The sequence below is a fragment of the Lampetra fluviatilis genome, chromosome 66 (assembly GCF_964198595.1).
Source record: "Lampetra fluviatilis chromosome 66, kcLamFluv1.1, whole genome shotgun sequence".
In the NCBI taxonomy this organism is placed as follows: Eukaryota; Metazoa; Chordata; class Hyperoartia; order Petromyzontiformes; family Petromyzontidae; genus Lampetra; species Lampetra fluviatilis.
Window position 1 is genome coordinate 2,200,873 of NC_136340.1, and position 23,030 is coordinate 2,223,902.

At 54.6% G+C, this 23,030-nt stretch overlaps 1 protein-coding gene across 1 annotated transcript; it reads left to right on the forward strand.

The window, feature by feature from the left end:
* Positions 1-3,859: 3,859 nt before the first annotated feature.
* On the forward strand, positions 3,860-21,314 carry LOC144952235 (diamine acetyltransferase 1-like). The gene is made up of 6 exons (XM_078882660.1): positions 3,860-5,263; positions 13,245-13,296; positions 16,045-16,128; positions 17,271-17,375; positions 18,639-18,679; positions 21,144-21,314. The coding sequence occupies exons 1-6, from the start codon at positions 5,198-5,200 to the stop codon at positions 21,312-21,314; spliced, it is 519 nt and encodes a 172-aa protein (XP_078738786.1). The 5' UTR covers positions 3,860-5,197.
* The last annotated feature ends 1,716 nt before the right edge of the window (positions 21,315-23,030 follow it).

A 23,030-nucleotide genomic window follows, 5' to 3' on the forward strand; every position in this document is an offset into this window, starting at 1 on the left:
GTATGGGGCTCTATGAGTATGGGTCTCTGTGGGTCTCTATGGGTATGGGTCTCTGTGGGTCTCTATGAGGATGGGACTCTGTGGGTCTCTGTGGGTCTCTATGAGTATGGGTCTCTGTGGGTCTCTATGAGTATGGGTCTCTGTGGGTCTCTATGGGTATGGGTCTCTGTGGGTCTTTATGAGTATGGGTCTCTGTGGGTCTCTATGGGTATGGGGCTCTGTGGGTCTCTATGAGTATGGTCTCTGTGGGTCTCTATGAGGATGGGACTCTGTGGTTCTCTGTGGGTCTTTATTAGTATGGGTCTCTGTGGGTCTTTATGAGTATGGGTCTCTGTGGGTCTCTATGGGTATGGGTCTCTGTGGGTCTGGATCTCTATGAGTATGGGTCTCTGTGGGTCTCTATGGGTCTCTATGAGTATGAGTCTATGTGGGTCTCTGTGGGTCTCTGTGAGTGTGGGTCTCTGTGGGTCTCTATGAGTATGGGTCTCTGTGGGTCTCTATGGATCTCTATGGGTCTCTGTGGGTCTCTATGAGTATGGGTCTATGTGGGTCTCTATGGGTCTCTGCGGGTCTCTATGAGTGTGGGTCTCTATGGGTCTCTATGAGTATGGGTCTCTGTGGGTCTCTATAAGTATGGGGCTCTATGAGTATGGGTCTCTGTGGGTCTCTATGGGTATGGGTCTCTGTGGGTCTCTATGAGGATGGGACTCTGTGGGTCAATCACTCACCATCTCACTCACCATCTCACTCACCCACTCACCATCTCACTCACCTCTCACTCACCCACTCAGCATCTCACTCACCATCTCACTCACCCTCTCACTCACCATCTCACTCACTAATCATCTCACTCACCACTCACTCACTCACTCACCATCTCACTCACTCACCATCTCACTCACCATCTTACCCACTCAACATCTCACTCACCATCTCACTCACCATCTCACTCACTCACCATATCACTCACCATCTCACTCACTCACCATCTCACTCACCATCTCACTCACCCACTCACCATCTCACTCACCACTCACCATCTCACTCACCATCTCACGCACCATCCCACTCACTCACCATCTCACTCACTCACTCACCATCCCACTCACTCACCATCTCACTCACCATCTCACCCACTCACCATCTCACTCACCATATCACTCATTCACCATCTCACTCACCATCTCACACACCATCTCACTCACCCACTCACCATCTCACTCACTCACCATCTCACTCACCATCTCACTCACCATCCCACTCACTCACCATCTCACTCGCCATCTCACTCACCATCTCACTCACTCACCATCTCAGTCACCATCTCACCCACTCACCATCTCACTCACTCACTCACTAACTCACTCACCATCTCACTCACTCACCATCTCACTCACCATCTCACTCACCATCCCACTCACTCACCATCTCACTCGCCATCTCACTCACTCACCATCTCACTCACCATCTCACTCACTCACCATCTCACTCACCATCTCAGTCACCATCTCACCCACTCACCATCTCACTCACTCACTAACTCACCATCTCACTCACTCACCATCTCACTCACCATCTCACTCACCATCTCACTCACCATCTCACTCACCCACTCACCATCTCACTCACTCACCATCTCACTCACTATCTCAGTCACCATCTCACCCACTCACCATCTCACTCACTCACTAACTCACTCACCATCTCACTCACTCACCATCTCACTCACCATCTCACTCACCATCTCACTCACCATCTCACTCACCCACTCACCATCTCACTCACTCACCATCTCACTCACTATCTCACTCACTCACCATCTCACTCACCATTTCACTCACCCACTCACCATCTCACTCACCATCTCACCCACTCACTCACCATCTCACCCACTCACTCACCACTTCACTCACCATCTTACTCACCCACTTACTCACCATCCCACTCACTCACTCACCATCTCACTCACCCACTCACCATCTCACTCACCATCTCACTCACCATCCCACTCACTCACCATCTCACTCGCCATCTCACTCACTCACCATCTCACTCACCCACTCACCATCCCACTCACTCACCATCTCACTCACCATCTCACCCACTCACCATCTCACTCACTCACCATCTCACTCACCATCTCACTCACTCACCATCTCACTCACTCACCATCTCACTCACCATCTCACTCACCCACTCACCATCTCACTCACTAACCATCTCACTCACCATCTCACTCACTCACCAACCCACTCACCATCTCACTTACTCATCATCTCACTCACTCACTCACCATCTCACTCACTCACCATCCCACTCACCCACTCACCATCTCACTCACCCACTCACCATCTCACTCACCCACTCACCAACCCACTCACCCACTCACCATCCCACTCACTCACCATCTCACTCACCATCTCACCCACTCACCATCTCACTCACTCACCATCTCACTCACTCACCATCCCACTCACCCACTCACCATCTCACTCACCCACTCACCATCCCACTCACCCACTCACCATCTCACTCACCCACTCACCATCCCACTCACCCACTCACCATCTCACTCACCCACTCACCATCCCACTCACCCACTCACCATCTCACTCACCACTCACCATCCCACTCACCCACTCACCATCTCACTCACCCACTCACCATCCCACTCACCCACTCACCATCTCACTCACCCACTCACCATCTCACTCACCCACTCACCAACCCACTCACCCACTCACCATCCCACTCACTCACCATCTCACTCACCATCTCACCCACTCACCATCTCACTCACTCACCATCTCACTCACTCACCATCCCACTCACCCACTCACCATCTCACTCACCCACTCACCATCCCACTCACCCACTCACCATCTCACTCACCCACTCACCATCCCACTCACCCACTCACCATCTCACTCACCCACTCACCATCCCACTCACCCACTCACCATCTCACTCACCCACTCACCATCTCACTCACCACTCACTGCACACTAAACTCGAGCGATGTCCAGCTGAAAATCCCTCCCCCTCCTCCCAACCCACCAATGGGAGCGCGGCTCATCTACATACGGCCCCCACCTACACACCCAACCTTCCACCAATGGGAGCGCGGCTCATCTACATACGTCACCGCCCACTCCTTCCCCTTCCAATGGGAGCGCGGTTCATCTACATACGGCCCCCACCTACACCCCCAACCTTCCACCAATGGGAGCGTAGCTCATCTACATACGTCCCCGCCCACACGCCCACTAACCCACCAATGGGAGCGCGGCTCCTCGACATACGGTCCCCCCCGCCCGCACCATCGACCACTTCACCAATGGGAGCGCGCTTTAGCACGTTCGCCCCGCCCACTTCTTTCCCCTCCAATTACAGCGCGGCTCATCTATACACGGTCCCCCCCACCCACACCCCCGTCCACCCCACCAATGGGAGCGCGCTTAAGCCAGTGGGCCCCGCCCATTTCTTCCTCCTCCAATTACAGCGCGGCTCACCTCCATCCGGCCCCCCTCCCCGCCCACCGCCCGCACCCCCCGAACCACCCCACCAATGGGAGCGCGCTGTTTAGCCCGTAAGCCCCGCCCACTTTTTCCCCTGTCCAATAAACAGCGCGGCTCACCTCCATCCGGCCCCCCCCTCCCCCGCCCACACCCCCGACCACCCCCCCAACCAATGGGAGCGCGCTTAAGCCCCGGTTACCGCCCTCCCGCCCACGCCTCGCGTTGCCAACCAATCAGAGCGGGGCAAATTCATCCGCGTGGGGTGGGGGGGAGGAGACCCTTCCCCCTTTGCCCCGCCCCCCCCCCGTACCCAGTATAAAAGCGTCGGGCTGGTGGGGGAGAGGCTTCACATCGCCCAGAGCGCGGATTGGAGTCTCCTACCACTCGCTGCTTCGCTGTGCGGCTGGTCTTACCCCCCCCTCTTCACTTGTCGCTTGGGTCTGAGAACATCTCGCCTCTCTCTCCTCGTCTCTCTCACCTCTTTCAATCCGCTCATTCTCAACTCTTTCAATCCTTCAACCATCTCATTCCTCCTTCCTTCCTCAATCCACTCCTTCAGTCTGCTCATTCTCAAATCCTGCAACCTTCTCATTCCTCCTTCCTTCCTCAATCCGCTCCTTCAGTCTGCTCATCCTCACACCTTCAATTCACTCCTTCAATCTGCTCATCCTCCGTCATTCCTCGCTCCTTCCTTCCCTCCTTCAATCCTTCACTCAACTCCACCGGATCAGCGGCGTAGGGAGTTCAAACTCCGCGTTGCGAATGAAGTCTCCGCGTCCCTCTCGAGCCCACGGCCCCATCAGCGACAGCAATTTTAGTGTCGAAAACGTCAACAACGACATCAACAACATCAACATCATCAACGACAACAGCATCATCATCATCATAAGTAGCAGTAGTAATAGTAGTGGCAATTGCAATCGCGCTTGTAGTGGGTTTAATAAAAAGCGCCGTGACATTAACCCCTAAACAAGGAAGTGAAAACCCTCGTCACGTATTTTGGTGAAAGCAACGGGAAGTACGAAATCGATCAACGCGAATGGGCAAAGTAGAAGCGATAACGCCGTGAGACCTCAGGGCCCCCGTTATTCCTCCGTTTCTAGGACAAATTTACTGCTTTAATACAAACAACAAGAAGACTAAGACCACGAACGAACAATCCCGGTTTGACAATCTTGGAAGGTTAGTGGCCGCTGATCCATCCCTGTCAGACTCCTACTCTGAGTTCCTCTTGAGTCTGAGGACTATTTCTTGAGTCTGAGTCTCTCTTGAGTCTGAGCACTACTTCTTGAGTCTGAGGACTTATCTTGAGTCTGAGTCTCTCTTGAGTCTGAGCACTACTTCTTGAGTCTGAGGACTTATCTTGAGTCTGAGTCTCTCTTGAGTCTGAGCACTACTTCTTGAGTCTGAGGACTTATCTTGAGTCTGAGGACTTCTTGAGTCTGAGGACTACTTCTTGAGTCTGAGACCCTCTTGAGTCTGAGGACTACTTCTTGAGTCTGATATTCTCTTGGGTGTGATTACTTCTGAGTCTGACTACCCCTGGGTCTGAGTCCTGAGCTCCCTCGGCCCCCTTTGAGTCCCCTCTGAGCCCCCTCTGAGTCCCCTCAGCCCCCTTTGAGTCCCCTCTGAGCCCCTCTTGAGTCCCCAGGCGAGTCCCCGCCCACCGCCCAACTGCCATGTCCAAGTTCAGCATCAGGCGAGCCTGCGCCGATGACTGCCATGAGATCCTGCGACTCATCAAGGTGAGCCGCTGCCCACGGATCCGGTGAAGTTTGGCTGTAGTTGGTGAGCTGGTGCCTCCGTTTGGGTGGAGTTGGATCTGGTGGTGGGGGACGCCGTTGTTGCATTGTTCACCCGCTCGCTCACTCACCCACTTGCTCACCCACTCACCCACTCGCTCGCTCACCTACTCACCCACTCGTTCACTTACCCACCCGCTTGCCAACTCACTGTCTCACCCACTGTCTCACCCACCCGCTCGCTCACCCGCTCGCTCACCCGCTCGCTCAGCCGCTCGCTCACCCGCTCGCTCACCCGCTCGCTCTCTCACCCAAGAATTACCCGGTAGAGTAAAGGTAGCGCAAAGTATTACCCGGTAAATACGGTGCCTTGTTTACCGCTAAAAGCTCCGTGGCGCAGTCCGTGGCCTCCATTTAACAAGTAATTTGAAAACAAACTTTATTAAAAACACGCTTTTATGAAATGTACTAGTAGTGGCAGAACTCCACGACTCCAGGAAGTGTCCCCGAAGCTTGCCACAACGTAAGGGAGCGTGGTGATTTACAGCCAACGTCAGTTGAGCGTGGACAATTAGACCCAAGCCGAAACATAACATATACAAAATAATATTTAAAAATATAGATTTTTTTTATGATAGAATATAGTGTTGTCATCAGTATGACCTAAGTTTACCAAGTTTGCAGTCGATACCACATTAGGAAGTGGGTAAAAATTGAGTTTCAAGATTTGAGGATACAACAACAATAACGACAACAACGACAGACAGAGTGAGTTAAAAGAAAGCGTGTAAAATTGGAATCATTGAGAGTATTCTATATGAATAAAGCGCTCTAACTAGCATTTACCGTTATAAACCTTGTTCATGTGTAGTAGTTCCCTAGTAATTACCCTGTAATCGGTTAATTTGTATGGGGTAAGGGTAAAAGGTAGGGTAAAGGTAGGCTCGTTGTTTTTACCTTTTAACTTTTGCCTTACCTTGCCGAGGCATACACACACACACTACACTATACACACTACACTATATACACACACACTACACTATATACACACACACTACACTATATACACACACACTACACTATATACACACACACTACACTATATACACACACTACACTATATACACACACACTACACTATATACACACACTACACTATATACACACACACTACACTATATACACACACACTACACTATATACACACACGCTACACTATACACACACATTACACTATACACACACACACTACACTATACACACTACACTATACTATATACACACACACTACACTATATACACACACACTACACTATATACACACACACTACACTATATACACACACGCTACACTATACACACACATTACACTATACACACACACACTACACTATACACACTACACTATACTATATACACACACACTACACTATATACACACACACTACACTATATACACACACACTACACTATATACACACATGCTACACTATACACACACATTACACTATACACACACACTACACTATACACACACACACTACACTATACACACACACACTACACTATACACACTACACTATACTATATACACACACACTACACTATATACACACACACTACACTATATACACACACACTACACTATATACACACACACTACACTATATACACACACACTACACTATATACACACACGCTACACTATACACACACATTACACTATACACACACACACTACACTATACACACTACACTATACTATATACACACACACTACACTATATACACACACACTACACTATATACACACACACTACACTATATACACACACGCTACACTATACACACACATTACACTATACACACACACACTACACTATACACACACACACTACACTATATACACACACACTACACACACACACTACACTATACACACTACACTATACTATATACACACACACTACACTATACTATATACACACACTACACTATACACACACACACTACACTATATACACACACTATACTATATACACACACACTACACTATATACACACACTACACTATACACACACACACTACACTATACACACCTACTACACTATATACACACACACTACACTATATACACACACACTACACTATATACACACACACTACACTATATACACACACTACACTATATACACACACACTACACTATATACACACACTATACTATATACACACACACTACACTATACACACACACTACACTATATACACACACACTACACTATACACACACACTACACTATATACACACACACTACACTATACACACACACTACACTATACACACACGCACTACACTATACACACACGCACTACACTATACACACACGCACTACACTATACACACACGCACTACACTATACACACACGCACTACACTATACACACACGCACTACACTATACATACACACACTACACTATGCACACACACTACACTGTATACACACACTACACTTCTAAATTGCAAACTCATTTCTTTAGAACTGCTTTTCCTGTTTAGTTTTCACCATGGTCGTTGGATCTCTGTGGGTCTCTAAGGCTCTATATGAGTCTTTGGATGTCTGTTGGTCTCTGTGGTTCTATATGAGTTTTTGGGTCTCTGTGGATCTCTGTGGATCTCTATGGTTCTCTGAGTCTTTGGATCTCTGTGGATCTCTATGGCCCTATATGAGTCTTTGGATGTCTGTTGGTCTCTGTGGTTCTATATGAGTCTTTGGATCTCTATGGTTCTATATGAGTCTTTGGATGTCTGTGGGTCTCTGTGGGTCTCTATGGTTCTATATGAGTCTTTGGATCTCTGTGGATCTCTATGGCTCTATATGAGTCTTTGGATGTCTGTGGGTCTCTATGGTTCTATATGAGTCTTTGGATCTCTGTGGCTCTCTGTAAGTCTCTTCCTTCCGATGTTCGGAAGCCATTGGGGCTACGGTGCTACTTTTAAATCATCATCATCATCATCTAGATTGACAAACTCATTTGTTTAGAACTGTTGCTTGTTGTTGTTGTGTAGTTTGTTGTTGTGTAGTTTACTGTTGTTGTTTAGTTTGTTGTCCTTACCCCACCACTTCCGATTAGCGCGGTTGGCTACGTAGCATGGTGCGAAAGAAGTTCTACATACATACATACACACATACATACATACACACACATACACACACATACATACACACACATACATACACACACATACACACACACATACGTACACACATACACACATTCATACATACACACATACATACACACACATACACACACATACATACACACACATACACACACACATACGTACACACATACACACATTCATACATACACACATACACACATACATACATACACACACACACACATACACACATTCATACATACACACATACATACATACACACACACACATACGTACACACACACATTCATACATACACACACATACACACACACAAACATACACACAACAACAACCGCCATTCGCCACCAAGTGGCGGTGACGTCACTACGACGCTTGTGCCAGGCCATGTGCACCTTGAGGCCACGTGAAGTGTTGAACGCCCGCTGGCAGGAGGTCACGGGGCAGACCCAGGTGCGACGGGTCGACTGACCGAGATGACTGGCTGATGCACCACCTGTGCCCCCTACTGTACCAACTTGCTGTGCTTTAGCCACCCGGCGCTCCGCTCCTTGTTGTGAGCGTCGCTCCTCCGCCCTCCGTTGTTGTTGGAGGGCGACTGCCTCCAACTGCCCAGTAGCGTCCTTCACGAGCCTCCTCCACTGAGGCCGATCTTGACACCGCTGGTACCAGTCATCGGCAAGTCCACTCAGCTCCACGTCCTCCTGTACCACATCACTCCATCTCTTCTCTAGCCCGTGCCGCGCCCGTTTAGCCCCCTCGATCCGGCCGAACAAAAGCTGTTTAGGCATGCGGTGGCTGGGCATGCGGGCTACATGACCCAGCCAATGCAGCCTTGCCTGCCGGAGGTGTTCACCGATGGGACTTTGCCCAGATCTTTCGAGGATTTGTGAGCTCGCACAATCCAGCCTGGTTAAACACAGGATTGATCGTAGGTAGGCCAGCCTAAATGTTTATAACCGATGAAGATTAGGGGGGTCCTCTTTTCGCAAGCGTAGAGAAGGGAGGGAATGACCGTGGCCGAGAAGACCTGAAGCTTCGTGCGGAGCGACAGACCAGGTAGCTTCCACACAGCGTTACGCAACCGATGAAAAGATATTGCCGCTCGACTGATTCATAAGCACACTGCCCAGGTATGGGAAACTCTCCACTCTCTCCACAACTGCCCCATCACCGATTGGGAGTTGTGGGGGCGGAGTGCCCGATGGTACAAAATACCCAGGCAGGTGCTTTATTTTGGTGGGGCTGATGGTAAGGCCCCACCTCTTAGTGGCACGCTCCAGTTTCAGCAGCAGCGCCTCTAACTCCTCTTCTGAGTGAGCTGCAATTACCAGGTTGTCGGCATACATAACGTGGTTGACCAATAGGGAGCCATCCCTTGACCGCACCCGGGCATCGATCAGCCTTCCATTGTATCTGTACCAGATAGAAATTCCTCCGTCACAGCAACTGAAGGCTTCACGAACTACGCAGTCGAAATAGATGTTAAATAATGTGGGAGCCAGAGGACATCCCTGTCGCACCCGAAGGTGTACAGGGATGGCTCTGACTCCCGGCCATGTAGGTTTACCCGGGTCTGTTCACCATCATGAAGGTCCTTAATGATCGTGAGCAGAGGGTCAGGGACTCCGAAAGCACGTAGAACAACCCAGAGCCCAGGCCTACTGATGGTATCATAGGCCTTGACCAGGTCAACAAAGCAGAGATGTAGGTCTTGTTGGAATTCGCTCCACCTCTGCTGTAGCAGATGGACAGAAAATATGGCATCTGTGCAGGACCGCCCTTTCCTGAAACCGCATTGGGGCTCCACAAGCCTCTACTCAGCGTGACTAGCAAGGCGATGCTGAATAATCCTTGCTAGGACCTTTCCCGGCACACTGAGGAGTGAGATGCCCCTGTAGTTAGTCTGTGCAGTCTTAAAGAGGGGGACCACCAGGTCATCCTTCCAATCCTGCGGAACCCGTCCAGTGGCCCAGACTGTTCTTATGATGTCATGTAGGGCAGTCTGTGCACAAACGCCACCCTCCCTCAGCATCTCTGCCCGGTGCCTTTCCTGGTCTCAGACTTTGGATCGCTTTCATTACTTCCTCATTGGATGGCACCTCAGCCAGCCACTCACAGGTGGTGACTTCCTCCGCCAATATTTGAGGCACTGTAGCCTCAGCAGGGTCATCCCCACTTTGTGCCACGATGTTTTCCAGGCTGAGGGATTTCCCCTCCCCCAGGACCTCACAGAAATGCTCAGCAAATCTGCAAACCTGTTCCTCGGGGTCGGAGATTGGATCACCGTTTTTTCCCCTAATGATGGTAATAGGTGTGGCGCTGCAGGTAACTTTTTTGATGGAGTTAAATAGTGATTTGTAATCGCGGGCCACTAAGGCAGACTCTATCTGCTCGGCAACCCGCGACCACCACCTATCCTTGCAGCGCCTCACGGCTCTCCGAACCTCCGAGCCGGCACGGCACACGAGGGGGTGGGTGGCCAGTACCACGCCCGACCGCCTTTGTCTCCCCAGTGGCGATGTTTACACACCGCACCAGGTACTCATTTAAGGCTGAGTCGACCTAGGGGAGACCCAGGACCGGTGCAGATAATCGTCACTGGTGTTGGCCGTGAGCGGGAATCGAACCCGGGTCACCAGGTTCATAGCGCAGCGTAGCGCTAGCCACTACACTACCGCTCCCCACATGCACACACACACATGCACATACACACGCATACACAACAACAACCGCCATTCGCCACTAAGTGGCAGTGACGTCACCACGATGCTTGTGCCAGGCTATGTGCACCTTGAGGCCACACACACACACACATACACACACTCACACACACTTACACACACTCGCACATACACACACACCCACATACACGCACACATGCACACTCGCACACACACACATACACACACACATACACGCACACATGCACACTCACACATACACACACGCACACATGCGCACACACACATACAACAACAACCGCCATTCGCCACTAAGTGGCGGTGACGTCACCACGACGCTTGTGCCAGGCTATGTGCACCTTGAGGCCACACACAAAGATCAAAGATCCCCCGTGTAGCCTTAATAGACTGTCGGGGCAAGTGCTGTTAGCGAGCACCTATGAAGGCCGGAACGGTACACGAGGGGGTGGGTGGCCAGCACCACGCACGACCGCCTTTGTCTCCCCATTGGCGGGTAGACAAAGGCCACACACACACATGCGCACACACACACATACACACACATGTGCACACACACACATACACACACACATATACACACGCACACACATACACGCGCACACACACACATAGTTGGTGCTTCAAAGTTGACCGCGGTCTTTGCCCCAGGAGGCTTCGTGAGTGGTGGTGGTGGTGGAGGAGCGGGCCGAGTTGAGTCACCGGACGGAAACGCCTTGAATCGAAATCCACACAAAGTCTGCACCACGCGGGAGCGGCAGCATCATCATCCTCATCCGGGAACATCATCAGCATCCTCATCCTCATCCGGCAGCATCCTCAGCATCAACATCATCCTCATCAGCAGAATCAGCAGCATCGGCATCATCAGCATCACCTTCCAGCAGTATCATCAGCAGCATCCCATCAGGTCTTTTGTCAAGTAGTCGGTTTTCCACATTCAGTGTATCAGCAGCAGCAGCAGCAGCAGAGTCGACCTCTGCTTGAACCACCGCTGGTGGAACTGGCCAGGATGTGGAGAGGCATCGGCATTCGGTGTCCCGGACCCATCGCTCTTCACGGTTCACTTGCTGGGGAGCCTTTGAAGCCCCCAGGGCCATTGTGAAACCAAGAAGTGTTCGCCACCACGGTGGCTAGGAGATGTTGACTACCTCGCCTGGTGTGCAGGAGGTCGTGGGTTCGATCCCGAGCGCTGACGATGTCTGAGTGAGTGGGTGAGATGTTGGCTACCTCGCCCGGTGTACAGGAGGTCGTGGGTTCGATTCTGACCCCTGACAATGTCTGAGCGAGTGGGTGAGATGTTGACTACCTCGCCCGGTGGACAGGAGGTCGTGGGTTCGATTCTGACTCCTGACGATGCCTGAGTGAGTGGGTGAGATGTTGACTACCTCGCCTGGTTACGCATTAGGTCGTGGGTTTCATCCCAATCCCTGATGATGCCTGCTGCTGCTGTATACTTGGAGTTTGCGTCTCTCTCTCTCATCATCATCACAGTGGCTAGGAGATGTTAACTACCTTGCCTGGTATGCAGGAGGCCGTGGGTTCGATCCCGACCCTGTGGGTTTCCATAACTCTCTGTGGGTTTCCATGGGTCTCTGTGGGTTTCCATGGGTCTCTGTGGGTTTCCATGGGTCTCTGTGGGTTTCCATGGGTCTCTGTGGGTTTCCATGGGTCTCTGTGGGTTTCCATGGGTCTCTGCGTGCCTCACACTACACTACAGTATACACTCCACCACTTTACACTACACGACTATACACTACACTACAGTATACACTACACTACTATACACTACACACTACATTACTATACACTACGCTACTATACATTATGCTACTATCCACCACTATACGCTACTATACACCACTACACACTACACTCCACAGTAAACATCGCCACTCGGCAGGCAGTAGGTGTGGTAGGTGTGCCCGTTGCCTGGCCTTCGTGAGGTGCCAGTGTGGGCTTCCCGGGGAAGATGTTTACACGTCTGTGCTTGTCTGTGTGTCTGTCTGTCTGCGTGTCTGTGTGTGTGTCTGTGCGTGTCTGTTTGTCTGTGTGTGTGCGTGTGCCTGTCTGTCTGCGTGGTGTCGTCAGGAACTGGCCATGTACGAGAAGCTCGGCGATGAAGTTCACATCACGGAGCAAGGTGCGTTAATTCCCTTCTACGTCACTTTACCTAAAGAACCAAGAAGAAGGGGGGGGCGGGGGGGGGTTTGGTCACGTCGACAGAACGCGGCCGATCCGTGACCGGTGTTAGTGACCGACTCGGAGGCACTGAGTAGGAGGCACTCACAGCCTTGACAGTCCGCGCAGAGCGCTGACGGCTCCCGATCGGGACGGCTCACGGTCGGGACGGCTCACGGCCGGGACGGCTCACGGCCGGGACGGCTCCCGGTCGGGACGGCTCACGGCCGGGACGGCTCACGGTCGGGACGGCTCACGGCCGGGATGGCTCACGGCCGGGACGGCTCACGGCCGGGACGGCTCACGGCCGGGACGGCTCACGGCCGGGACGGCTCCCGGTCGGGACGGCTCACAGCCGGGACGGTTCACGGTCGGGACGGCTCACGGCCGGGACGGCTCACGGTCGGGACGACTCACGGCCGGGGCGGCTCACGGTCGGGACAGCTCACGGTCGGGACGGCTCACGGCCGGGACGGTTCACGGCCGGGACGGCTCACGGTCGGAATGGCTCACGGCCGGGACGGCTCACGGTCGGGACGGCTCACGGTCGGGATGGCTCACGGCCGGGACGGCTCACGGTCGGGACGGCTCACGGTCGGGATGGCTCACGGCCGGGACGGCTCACGGTCGGGATGGCTCACGGCCGGGACTGCTCACGGCCGGGACGGCTCACGGCCGGGACGGCTCACGGCCGGGACGGCTCACGGTCGGGACGGCTCACGGCCGGGACGGTTCACGGTCGGGACGGCTCACGGCCGGGACGGCTCACGGTCGGGACGACTCACGGCCGGGGCGGCTCACGGTCGGGACGGCTCACGGTCGGGATGGCTCACGGCCGGGACGGCTCACGGTCGGGATGGCTCACGGCCGGGACTGCTCACGGCCGGGACGGCTCACGGCCGGGACGGCTCACGGCCGGGACTGCTCACGGCCGGGACGGCTCACGGTCGGGATGGCTCATGGCCGGGACGGCTCACGGTCGGGACGGCTCACGGTCGGGACGGCTCACGGTCGGGACGGCTCACGGCCGGGACGGCTCACGGTCGGGATGGCTCACGGCCGGGACGGCTCACGGCCGGGACGGCTCACGGTCGGGACGGCTCACGGCCGGGACAGCTCACGGCCGGGACGGCTCCCGGTCGGGACGGCTCCCGGTCGGGACGGCTCACGGTCGGGACGGCTCACGGTCGGGACGGCTCACGGTCGGGACGGCTCACGGTCGGGACGGCTGTCACTGACTGCCCCGACTGACGACGCCGAGACGGTGAAGGCCGCGGCGATGAAGGCCGCAGGGGCACGGCGACAGCCCCGAGCTCCCGCTCAGGGGGGGGGGGGGGGTTGCCCTCCTTTTAACATGCTTTTATTTAACTCACTCTGTCGTTGTTGTATCCTCAAATCTTGTAACTCGATTTTAACCCACTTCCCAATGTGGCAGAGGTCGCAACCGGGTACCCGATACCCGTACCCTACCCTATACCCGTACCCTACCCGATACCCGTACCCTACCCGATACCCATACCCTACCCGATACCCGTACCCTACCCGATACCCGTACCCTACCCGATACCCGTACCCTACCCGATACCCGGCTACTCGTACCCGGCCGGGTAAGGGTACAGGTACCCGTTTGTGACCCTGGTGCGGCCGGGTACGGGTACGGGTAGGCCGTGAGTCACTGGTGAGTCACCGTTTGTCACTCATTTCCCAACGTCTTGTCTCTTCTCACAATTCAAGTTCCTAGAATCAACCCACCCGCGCCTGCAACGTGGCTTCATCCCAGAAGTCGCAATCGGGTACCCGATACCCGTACCCTACACGATACCCGGCCGGGTACGGGTAGCCGGGTATCGGGTAGGGTACGTGTAGGGTACGGGTACCCGTTTGCGACCCTGGTGCGGCCTTGTACGGGTAAGGAATCAAAACCCGTTTGCGACCTCTGCAATGTGGTATCGACTGCAAACTTGGTATACTGACGTCATACTGATGACAACACTATATTCTATCATAAAAAACATATTTTTAAACATTCTTGTTTATATGCTATGTTTCGGCTTGGTTCTAATTGTCCACGGTGAACTGACGTTGGCTGTAATTGGCCACGGCCCCTCACGTTGTGGCAAGCTTCGGGGACACTTCCTGGAGTCGTGGAGTTCTGCCATTACTAGTACGGTACATTTCATTAAAGCGTGCTTAAACACATTCCTGCGGAGGGAGCTGGTAGGAACGTTGGGTTGCTCGGTCAATGGCCTGCAGGGTCAACGGCCAGGGCGTGGTGTATTCCACAAATATGCCCGACTGAGGGCGGGACAAGCCGGCGTGAGTAGGTTAAACGTTGAGTTTTATAAGGGCACCACGGGGTGACCAGCCCCTCCCCACCCAGCCCCTCCCCACCCAGCCCCACCCTCCCCACCTAGCCCCTCCCCACCCAACCCCACCCCTCCCACCCACCACCCAGCCCCACCCCACCCTCCCCTTCCCACCCAGCCCCACTCCACAAACGAGTAACCAGGTGTAGCATAGTGACCATCGCCACTGGGGGAGAGACAAAGGCGACCGGGCGTGGTGGTGGTGGTGCTGGTAGCCACCCACCCCCCCCTCCGTGCGTGGCCACGGTGCCGGTAGCCTCCGTAGGCGCCGCTGCTACTCGCAGCACTTGCCCCCCAGAGTGTGTTGAGGCTACACGGGGGACCTTTGTCTGTGCGTGAGGCAGAGCTGCGTGACGACGGCTTTGGGGGCCACGCGTTCTACCAGTGCCTGGTGGCTGAGGCCGTCGCTCCGGACGGCCCCGCCAACGGTGAGGCGCACGCACTCGCACACGCATACACACGCACGCACGTACGCACACGCATACACACGCACGTACATACGCACAGACACGCACTTGCACGCACGTACGCACACATACGTACACGCACACATACACACGCACGCACGTACGCACACGCATACACACGCACGTACGTACGCACAGACACGCACGTACATACGCACAGACACGCACTTGCACGCACGTACGCACACATACGTACACGCACACATACGCGCACGCACGTACGCACACGCACGTACATACGCACAGACACGCACTTGCACGCACGTACGCACACATACGTACACGCACACATACACGCACGTACGCACACATACACGCACGTACGCACGTACGCACACACACACACGCACGTACGCACGTACGCACACACACACACGCACGTACGCACACACACACACGCACGTACGCACGTACGCACACATACACGCACGTACGCACGTACGCACACATACACGCACGTACGCACACATACACGCACGTACGCACACATACGTACATACACACACACTTACACGCACACGCACACATACAAAGACGGCGATGTTTACAACACCCCGCTACACCACGTACTCGCTTGGTGCTCGCTTGAGGTCGTGGTGGTGGCGGTGGTGACGGTGGTGACGGTGGTGGCGGTGGGTGTGACTGTGACGGTGGTGACTGACGGTGGTGGTGGTGGTGGTGATGACGGTGGTGGTGGTGGTGGTGGTGATGATGACGGTGGTGGTGATGGTGGTGGTGATGATGACGGTGGTGGTGATGGTGGTGGTGATGACGGTGGTGGTGGTGGTGGTGGTGATGACGGTGGTGGTGGTGGTGATGATGACGGTGGTGGTGATGGTGGTGGTGATGACGGTGGTGGTGGCGGTGATGACGGTGGTGGTGGTGGTGGTGGTGATGATGACGGTGGTGGTGATGGTGGTGGTGATGACGGTGGTGGTGGCGGTGATGACGGTGGAGGTGGTGGTGACGGTGGTGGTGGTGACGGTGGTGGTGATGACGGTGGTGGTGGTGACGGTGGTGACGGTGGCGACGGTGGTGATGACGGTGATGGTGACGATGACCCCGTGCCCCGTGCTGTCTCCGCGCGCGCCCCGCTGCCCCAGGCCCAGCGCGAGTGGTCGGCTTCGCCATGTTCTACTTCACCTACGACCCGTGGAGCGGCAGGAACATCTGCCTGGAGGACTTCTTCGTGATGAAGGATTATCGAGGTTGGACCGCGCACGCCACACACATCGACTCGTCGTCGTTATCGTACCGGGGGCATGAGGCCCGGCACCCACTGAGCCACGCGGCTTGAGTTGAAGCCTCAAGTCACTTGAGGAATCCACACTCTCTGGCTCTTTCGGTAAAGTCACGTGGGTAGGAAAACTTACGAAAGAATGCGCGACGTTTCGGTGGCAACACGAGCTTCCGTCATCAGGTGAGAACGGACGCTCTGCTGTTGTGGCTTTACGGAGGCACAACACGTCGTGTGTTCTTTTATGAAAAACCGGAGTAGCCGGAGAAAAATGACGGTGAGAGAGACGCACGCAGACTCCACATCTACAGCAGAAACAGCAGCAGGCGTCGTCAGGGTCGGGGTAGAACCCACGACCTCCTGTGCACCAGGCGAGGTAGTCAACATCTCATAGCCACCGTGATGATGATGATGATGAAAGAGAGACGCAAACTCCAAATATACAGCAGCAGCAGGCATCGTGATGATCGGGATCGAACCCACGACCTCCTGTACACCAGGCGAGGTAGTCAACATCTCATAGCGACTGTGATGATGATGAGAGAGAGAGACACTCAGACTCCACATATACAGCAGCAGCAGGCATCGTGAGGATCGGGATTGAACCCACGACCTCCTGTGCACCAGGCGAGGTAGTCAACATCTCATAGCCACCGTGATGATGATGATGATGATGAAAGAGAGACGCAAACTCCAAATATACAGCAGCAGCAGGCATCGTGATGATCGGGATCGAACCCACGACCTCCTGTGCACCAGGCGAGGTAGTTAACATCTCATAGCCACCGTGATGATGATGAGAGAGAGAGACACTCAGACTCCACATACACAGCAGCAGCAGCAGGCGTGGAAAATAATGATATGTGTTAAAAAAAATGTACTCTTAGGTTTTTTCGGTAAAGTCACGTAGGTAAAAAATAAAATTGAAGTTTATAAAAGTAATGATAGAAATAAAATAATGATTTATTATTTTATTAATAAAATAAAATGTAGATTTATTATTTTATTTTTAATATAACTTTTATTCATTAATGAAAAAAATTTCCTACGTGACTTTACCGAAAAAAACATAAGAGTATGAATCCTTGCAGTCACGAAAGCTTCAAATCTAGAATAAAAAAAGTGTTTAAATCTGCTGCCGTGTCTACGGTGTGACGTCGCGTCTGCGTTGTGATGATGTTGTTGTTGTTGTTGATGTTGTTGATGTTGTTGTTGTTGTGCCGCTCTCCGTTAGGTCTGGGAATCGGATCTGAGATCCTGAAACGGGTCAGCCAGGTGAGTGGAGATGCACTCTGTAGAGTAAAATCAGTTTATTAAAACAGAAACTTTCACCGAGTTTTTATTTCAACCAGGCAAGGCCGACTGAGCTGTACAGGGACTCCTCTTCTTACAAACGAGTTCGGTTCCAGAGGTTTCTGTTCGTAGGTCGATGTGTTCGCAAGTTCCAACTTCACTCGTGTCGATTCCAAACGCGTTGTACGGCGTGTACACTAGACACGGGGAATGGCTTTAAAAGTTGTATAATCTCCTGCAGATGTAGATGCCACTGGTTCTTCACGTTCTGCAGATGTAGATGCCACTGGTTCTTCACGTTCTGCAGATGTAGATGCCAGAGACCCAGACCCACGCACGGAGAGACACCCACGCACGGAGAGACACCCACGCACGGAGAGACACCCACGCACGGAGAGACACCCACGCACGGAGAGACACCCACGCACGGAGAGACACCCACGCACGGAGAGACACCCACGCACGGAGAGACACCCACGCACGGAGAGACACCCACGCACGAAGAGACACCCACGCACGGAGAGACACCCACGCACGGAGAGACACCCACGCACGGAGAGACACCCACGCACGGAGAGACACCCACGCACGGAGAGACACCCACGCACGGAGAGACACCCACGCACGGAGAGACACCCACGCACGGAGAGACACCCACGCACGGAGAGACACCCACGCACGGAGAGACACCCACGCACGGAGAGACACCCACGCACGGAGAGACACCCACGCACGGAGAGACACCCACGCACGGAGAGACACCCACGCACGGAGAGACACCCACGCACGGAGAGACACCCACGCACGGAGAGACACCCACGCACAGAGAGACACAGAGAGACACCCACGCACGGAGAGACACCCACGCACAGAGAGACACAGAGAGACACCCACGCACGGAGAGACACCCACGCACGGAGAGACACCCGCGCACAGAGAGACACAGAGAGACACAGAGAGACACCCACGCACGGAGAGACACCCACGCACGGAGAGACACCCACGCACGGAGAGACACCCACGCACGGAGAGACACAGAGAGACACCCACGCACGGAGAGACACCCACGCACGGAGAGACACCCACGCACGGAGAGACACCCACGCACGGAGAGACACCCACGCACGGAGAGACACCCACGCACGGAGAGACACAGAGAGACACCCACGCACGGAGAGACACCCACGCACGGAGAGACACCCACGCACGGAGAGACACCCACGCACAGAGAGACACAGAGAGACACCCACGCACAGAGAGACACCCACGCACAGAGAGACACAGAGAGACACCCACGCACAGAGAGACACCCACGCACGGAGAGACACCCACGCACGGAGAGACACCCACGCACGGAGAGACACCCACGCACGGAGAGACACCCACGCACGGAGAGACACAGAGAGACACCCACGCACAGAGAGACACCCACGCACAGAGAGACACCCACGCACAGAGAGACACAGAGAGACACCCACGCACAGAGAGACACCCACGCACAGAGAGACACAGAGAGACACAGAGAGACACCCACGCACGGAGAGACACCCACGCACGGAGAGACACCCACGCACGGAGAGACACCCACGCACGGAGAGACACCCACGCACGGAGAGACACCCACGCACGGAGAGACACCCACGCACGGAGAGACACCCACACACGGAGAGACACCCACGCACGGAGAGACACCCACGCACGGAGAGACACCCACGCACGGAGAGACACCCACGCACGGAGAGACACCCACGCACGGAGAGACACCCACGCACGGAGAGACACCCACGCACGGAGAGACACGGAGAGACACCCACGCACGGAGAGACACCCACGCACGGAGAGACACCCACGCACGGAGAGACACCCACGCACGGAGAGACACCCACGCACGGAGAGACACCCACGCACGGAGAGACACCCACGCACGGAGAGACACCCACGCACGGAGAGACACCCACGCACGGAGAGACACCCACGCACGGAGAGACACCCACGCACGGAGAGACACCCACGCACGGAGAGACACCCACGCACGGAGAGACACCCACGCACGGAGAGACACCCACGCACGGAGAGACACCCACGCACGGAGAGACACCCACGCACGGAGAGACACCCACGCACAGAGAGACACAGAGAGACACCCACGCACGGAGAGACACCCACGCACGGAGAGACACCCACGCACGGAGAGACACCCACGCACGGAGAGACACCCACGCACGGAGAGACACCCACGCACGGAGAGACACCCACGCACGGAGAGACACCCACGCACGGAGAGACACCCACGCACGGAGAGACACCCACGCACGGAGAGACACCCACGCACGGAGAGACACCCACGCACGGAGAGACACGCACGCACTCACAGTCCTCTGTGCAACCCATCGCCATCTTCATCATCGCCGCCCTTCCCGCCCGCCAACCCCCCCCCCCCCTCCAGGTTGCCGTGGAGACGCGCTGTGCGGCCATGACGTTCCTGGTGGCCGAGTGGAACGCCCCGTCCATCGCGTTCTACCGCCGCCGCGGCGCCACGGACCACACGCAGAGCGAGGGGTGGCACGTGTTCAAGATGCCGCGGGGCAGCCTCCTCAAGCTCGCCTCCGAGGAGTAGCGGGTGGGGGGGGCGGTGGGGGGGGGGGGTCCCCCACAATTGGGGGAGGGGAGAGGTTTTGGGGTTGACTGACTGTGGGTTTTGGCTGCGACTGTAACTGGGTTTTGGGGTTGACTGACTGTGGGTTTTGGCTGCGACTGTAACTGGGTTTTGGGGGCGACTGACTGTGGGTTTTGGCTGCGACTGTAACTGGGTTTTGGGGTTGACTGACTGTGGGTTTTGGCTGCGACTGTAACTGGGTTTTGGGGGCGACTGACTGTGGGTTTTGGCTGCGACTGTAACTGGGTTTTGGGGTTGACTGACTGTGGGTTTTGGCTGCGACTGTAACTGGGTTTTGGGGGCGACTGACTGTGGGTTTTGGCTGCGACTGTAACTGGGTTTTGGGGTTGACTGACTGTGGGTTTTGGCTGCGACTGTAACTGGGTTTTGGGGGCGACTGACTGTGGGTTTTGGCTGCGACTGTAACTGGGTTTTGGGGTTGACTGACTGTGGGTTTTGGCTGCGACTGTAACTGGGTTTTGGGGTTGACTGACTGTGGGTTTTGGCTGTGACTGGGTTTTGGGGGCGACTGACTGTGGGTTTTGGCTGTGACTGGGTTTTGGGGGCGACTGACTGTGGGTTTTGGCTGCGACTGTAACTGGGTTTTGGGGTTGACTGACTGTGGGTTTTGGCTGCGACTGTAACTGGGTTTTGGGGGCGACTGACTGTGGGTTTTGGCTGTGACTGTAACTGGGTTTTGGGGTTGACTGACTGTGGGTTTTGGCTGCGACTGTAACTGGGTTTTGGGGTTGACTGACTGTGGGTTTTGGCTGCGACTGTAACTGGGTTTTGGGGGCGACTGACTGTGGGTTTTGGCTGCGACTGTAACTGGGTTTTGGGGGCGACTGACTGTGGGTTTTGGCTGCGACTGTAACTGGGTTTTGGGGTTGACTGACTGTGGGTTTTGGCTGTGACTGGGTTTTGGGGGCGACTGACTGTGGGTTTTGGCTGTGACTGGGTTTTGGTGGCGACTGACTGTGGGTTTTGGGTGCGACTGTGACTGTGGGTTTTGGGGTTGACTGACTGTGGGTTTTGGCTGTGACTGGGTTTTGGGTGCGACTGACTGTGGGTTTTGGGTGCGACTGACTGTGGGTTTTGGGTGCGACTGACTGTGGGTTTTGGGTGCCACTGACTGTGGGTTATGGGTGCGACTGACTGTGGGTTTTGGGTGCGACTAACTGTGGGTTTTGGGGTTGACTGACTGTGGGTTTTGGCTGCGACTGTAACTGGGTTTTGGGGGCGACTGACTGTGGGTTTTGGCTGCGACTGTAACTGGGTTTTGGGGTTGACTGACTGTGGGTTTTGGCTGTGACTGGGTTTTGGGGGCGACTGACTGTGGGTTTTGGCTGCGACTGTAACTGGGTTTTGGGGTTGACTGACTGTGGGTTTTGGCTGCGACTGTAACTGGGTTTTGGGGTTGACTGACTGTGGGTTTTGGCTGCGACTGTAACTGGGTTTTGGGGGCGACTGACTGTGGGTTTTGGCTGCGACTGTAACTGGGTTTTGGGGTTGACTGACTGTGGGTTTTGGCTGCGACTGTAACTGGGTTTTGGGGGCGACTGACTGTGGGTTTTGGCTGTGACTGTAACTGGGTTTTGGGGTTGACTGACTGTGGGTTTTGGCTGCGACTGTAACTGGGTTTTGGGGTTGACTGACTGTGGGTTTTGGCTGCGACTG

Bases quoted from the DNA above. Each gene is read 5' to 3' on its own strand.
- LOC144952235 (XM_078882660.1), top strand. From the start codon at position 5,198: ATGTCCAAGTTCAGCATCAGGCGAGCCTGCGCCGATGACTGCCATGAG. The intron at 13,297-16,044 runs GTGCGTTAATTC...TGCGTGAGGCAG, and splicing joins AGTTCACATCACGGAGCAAG to AGCTGCGTGACGACGGCTTT. The intron at 16,129-17,270 runs GTGAGGCGCACG...CCGCTGCCCCAG, and splicing joins TCCGGACGGCCCCGCCAACG to GCCCAGCGCGAGTGGTCGGC.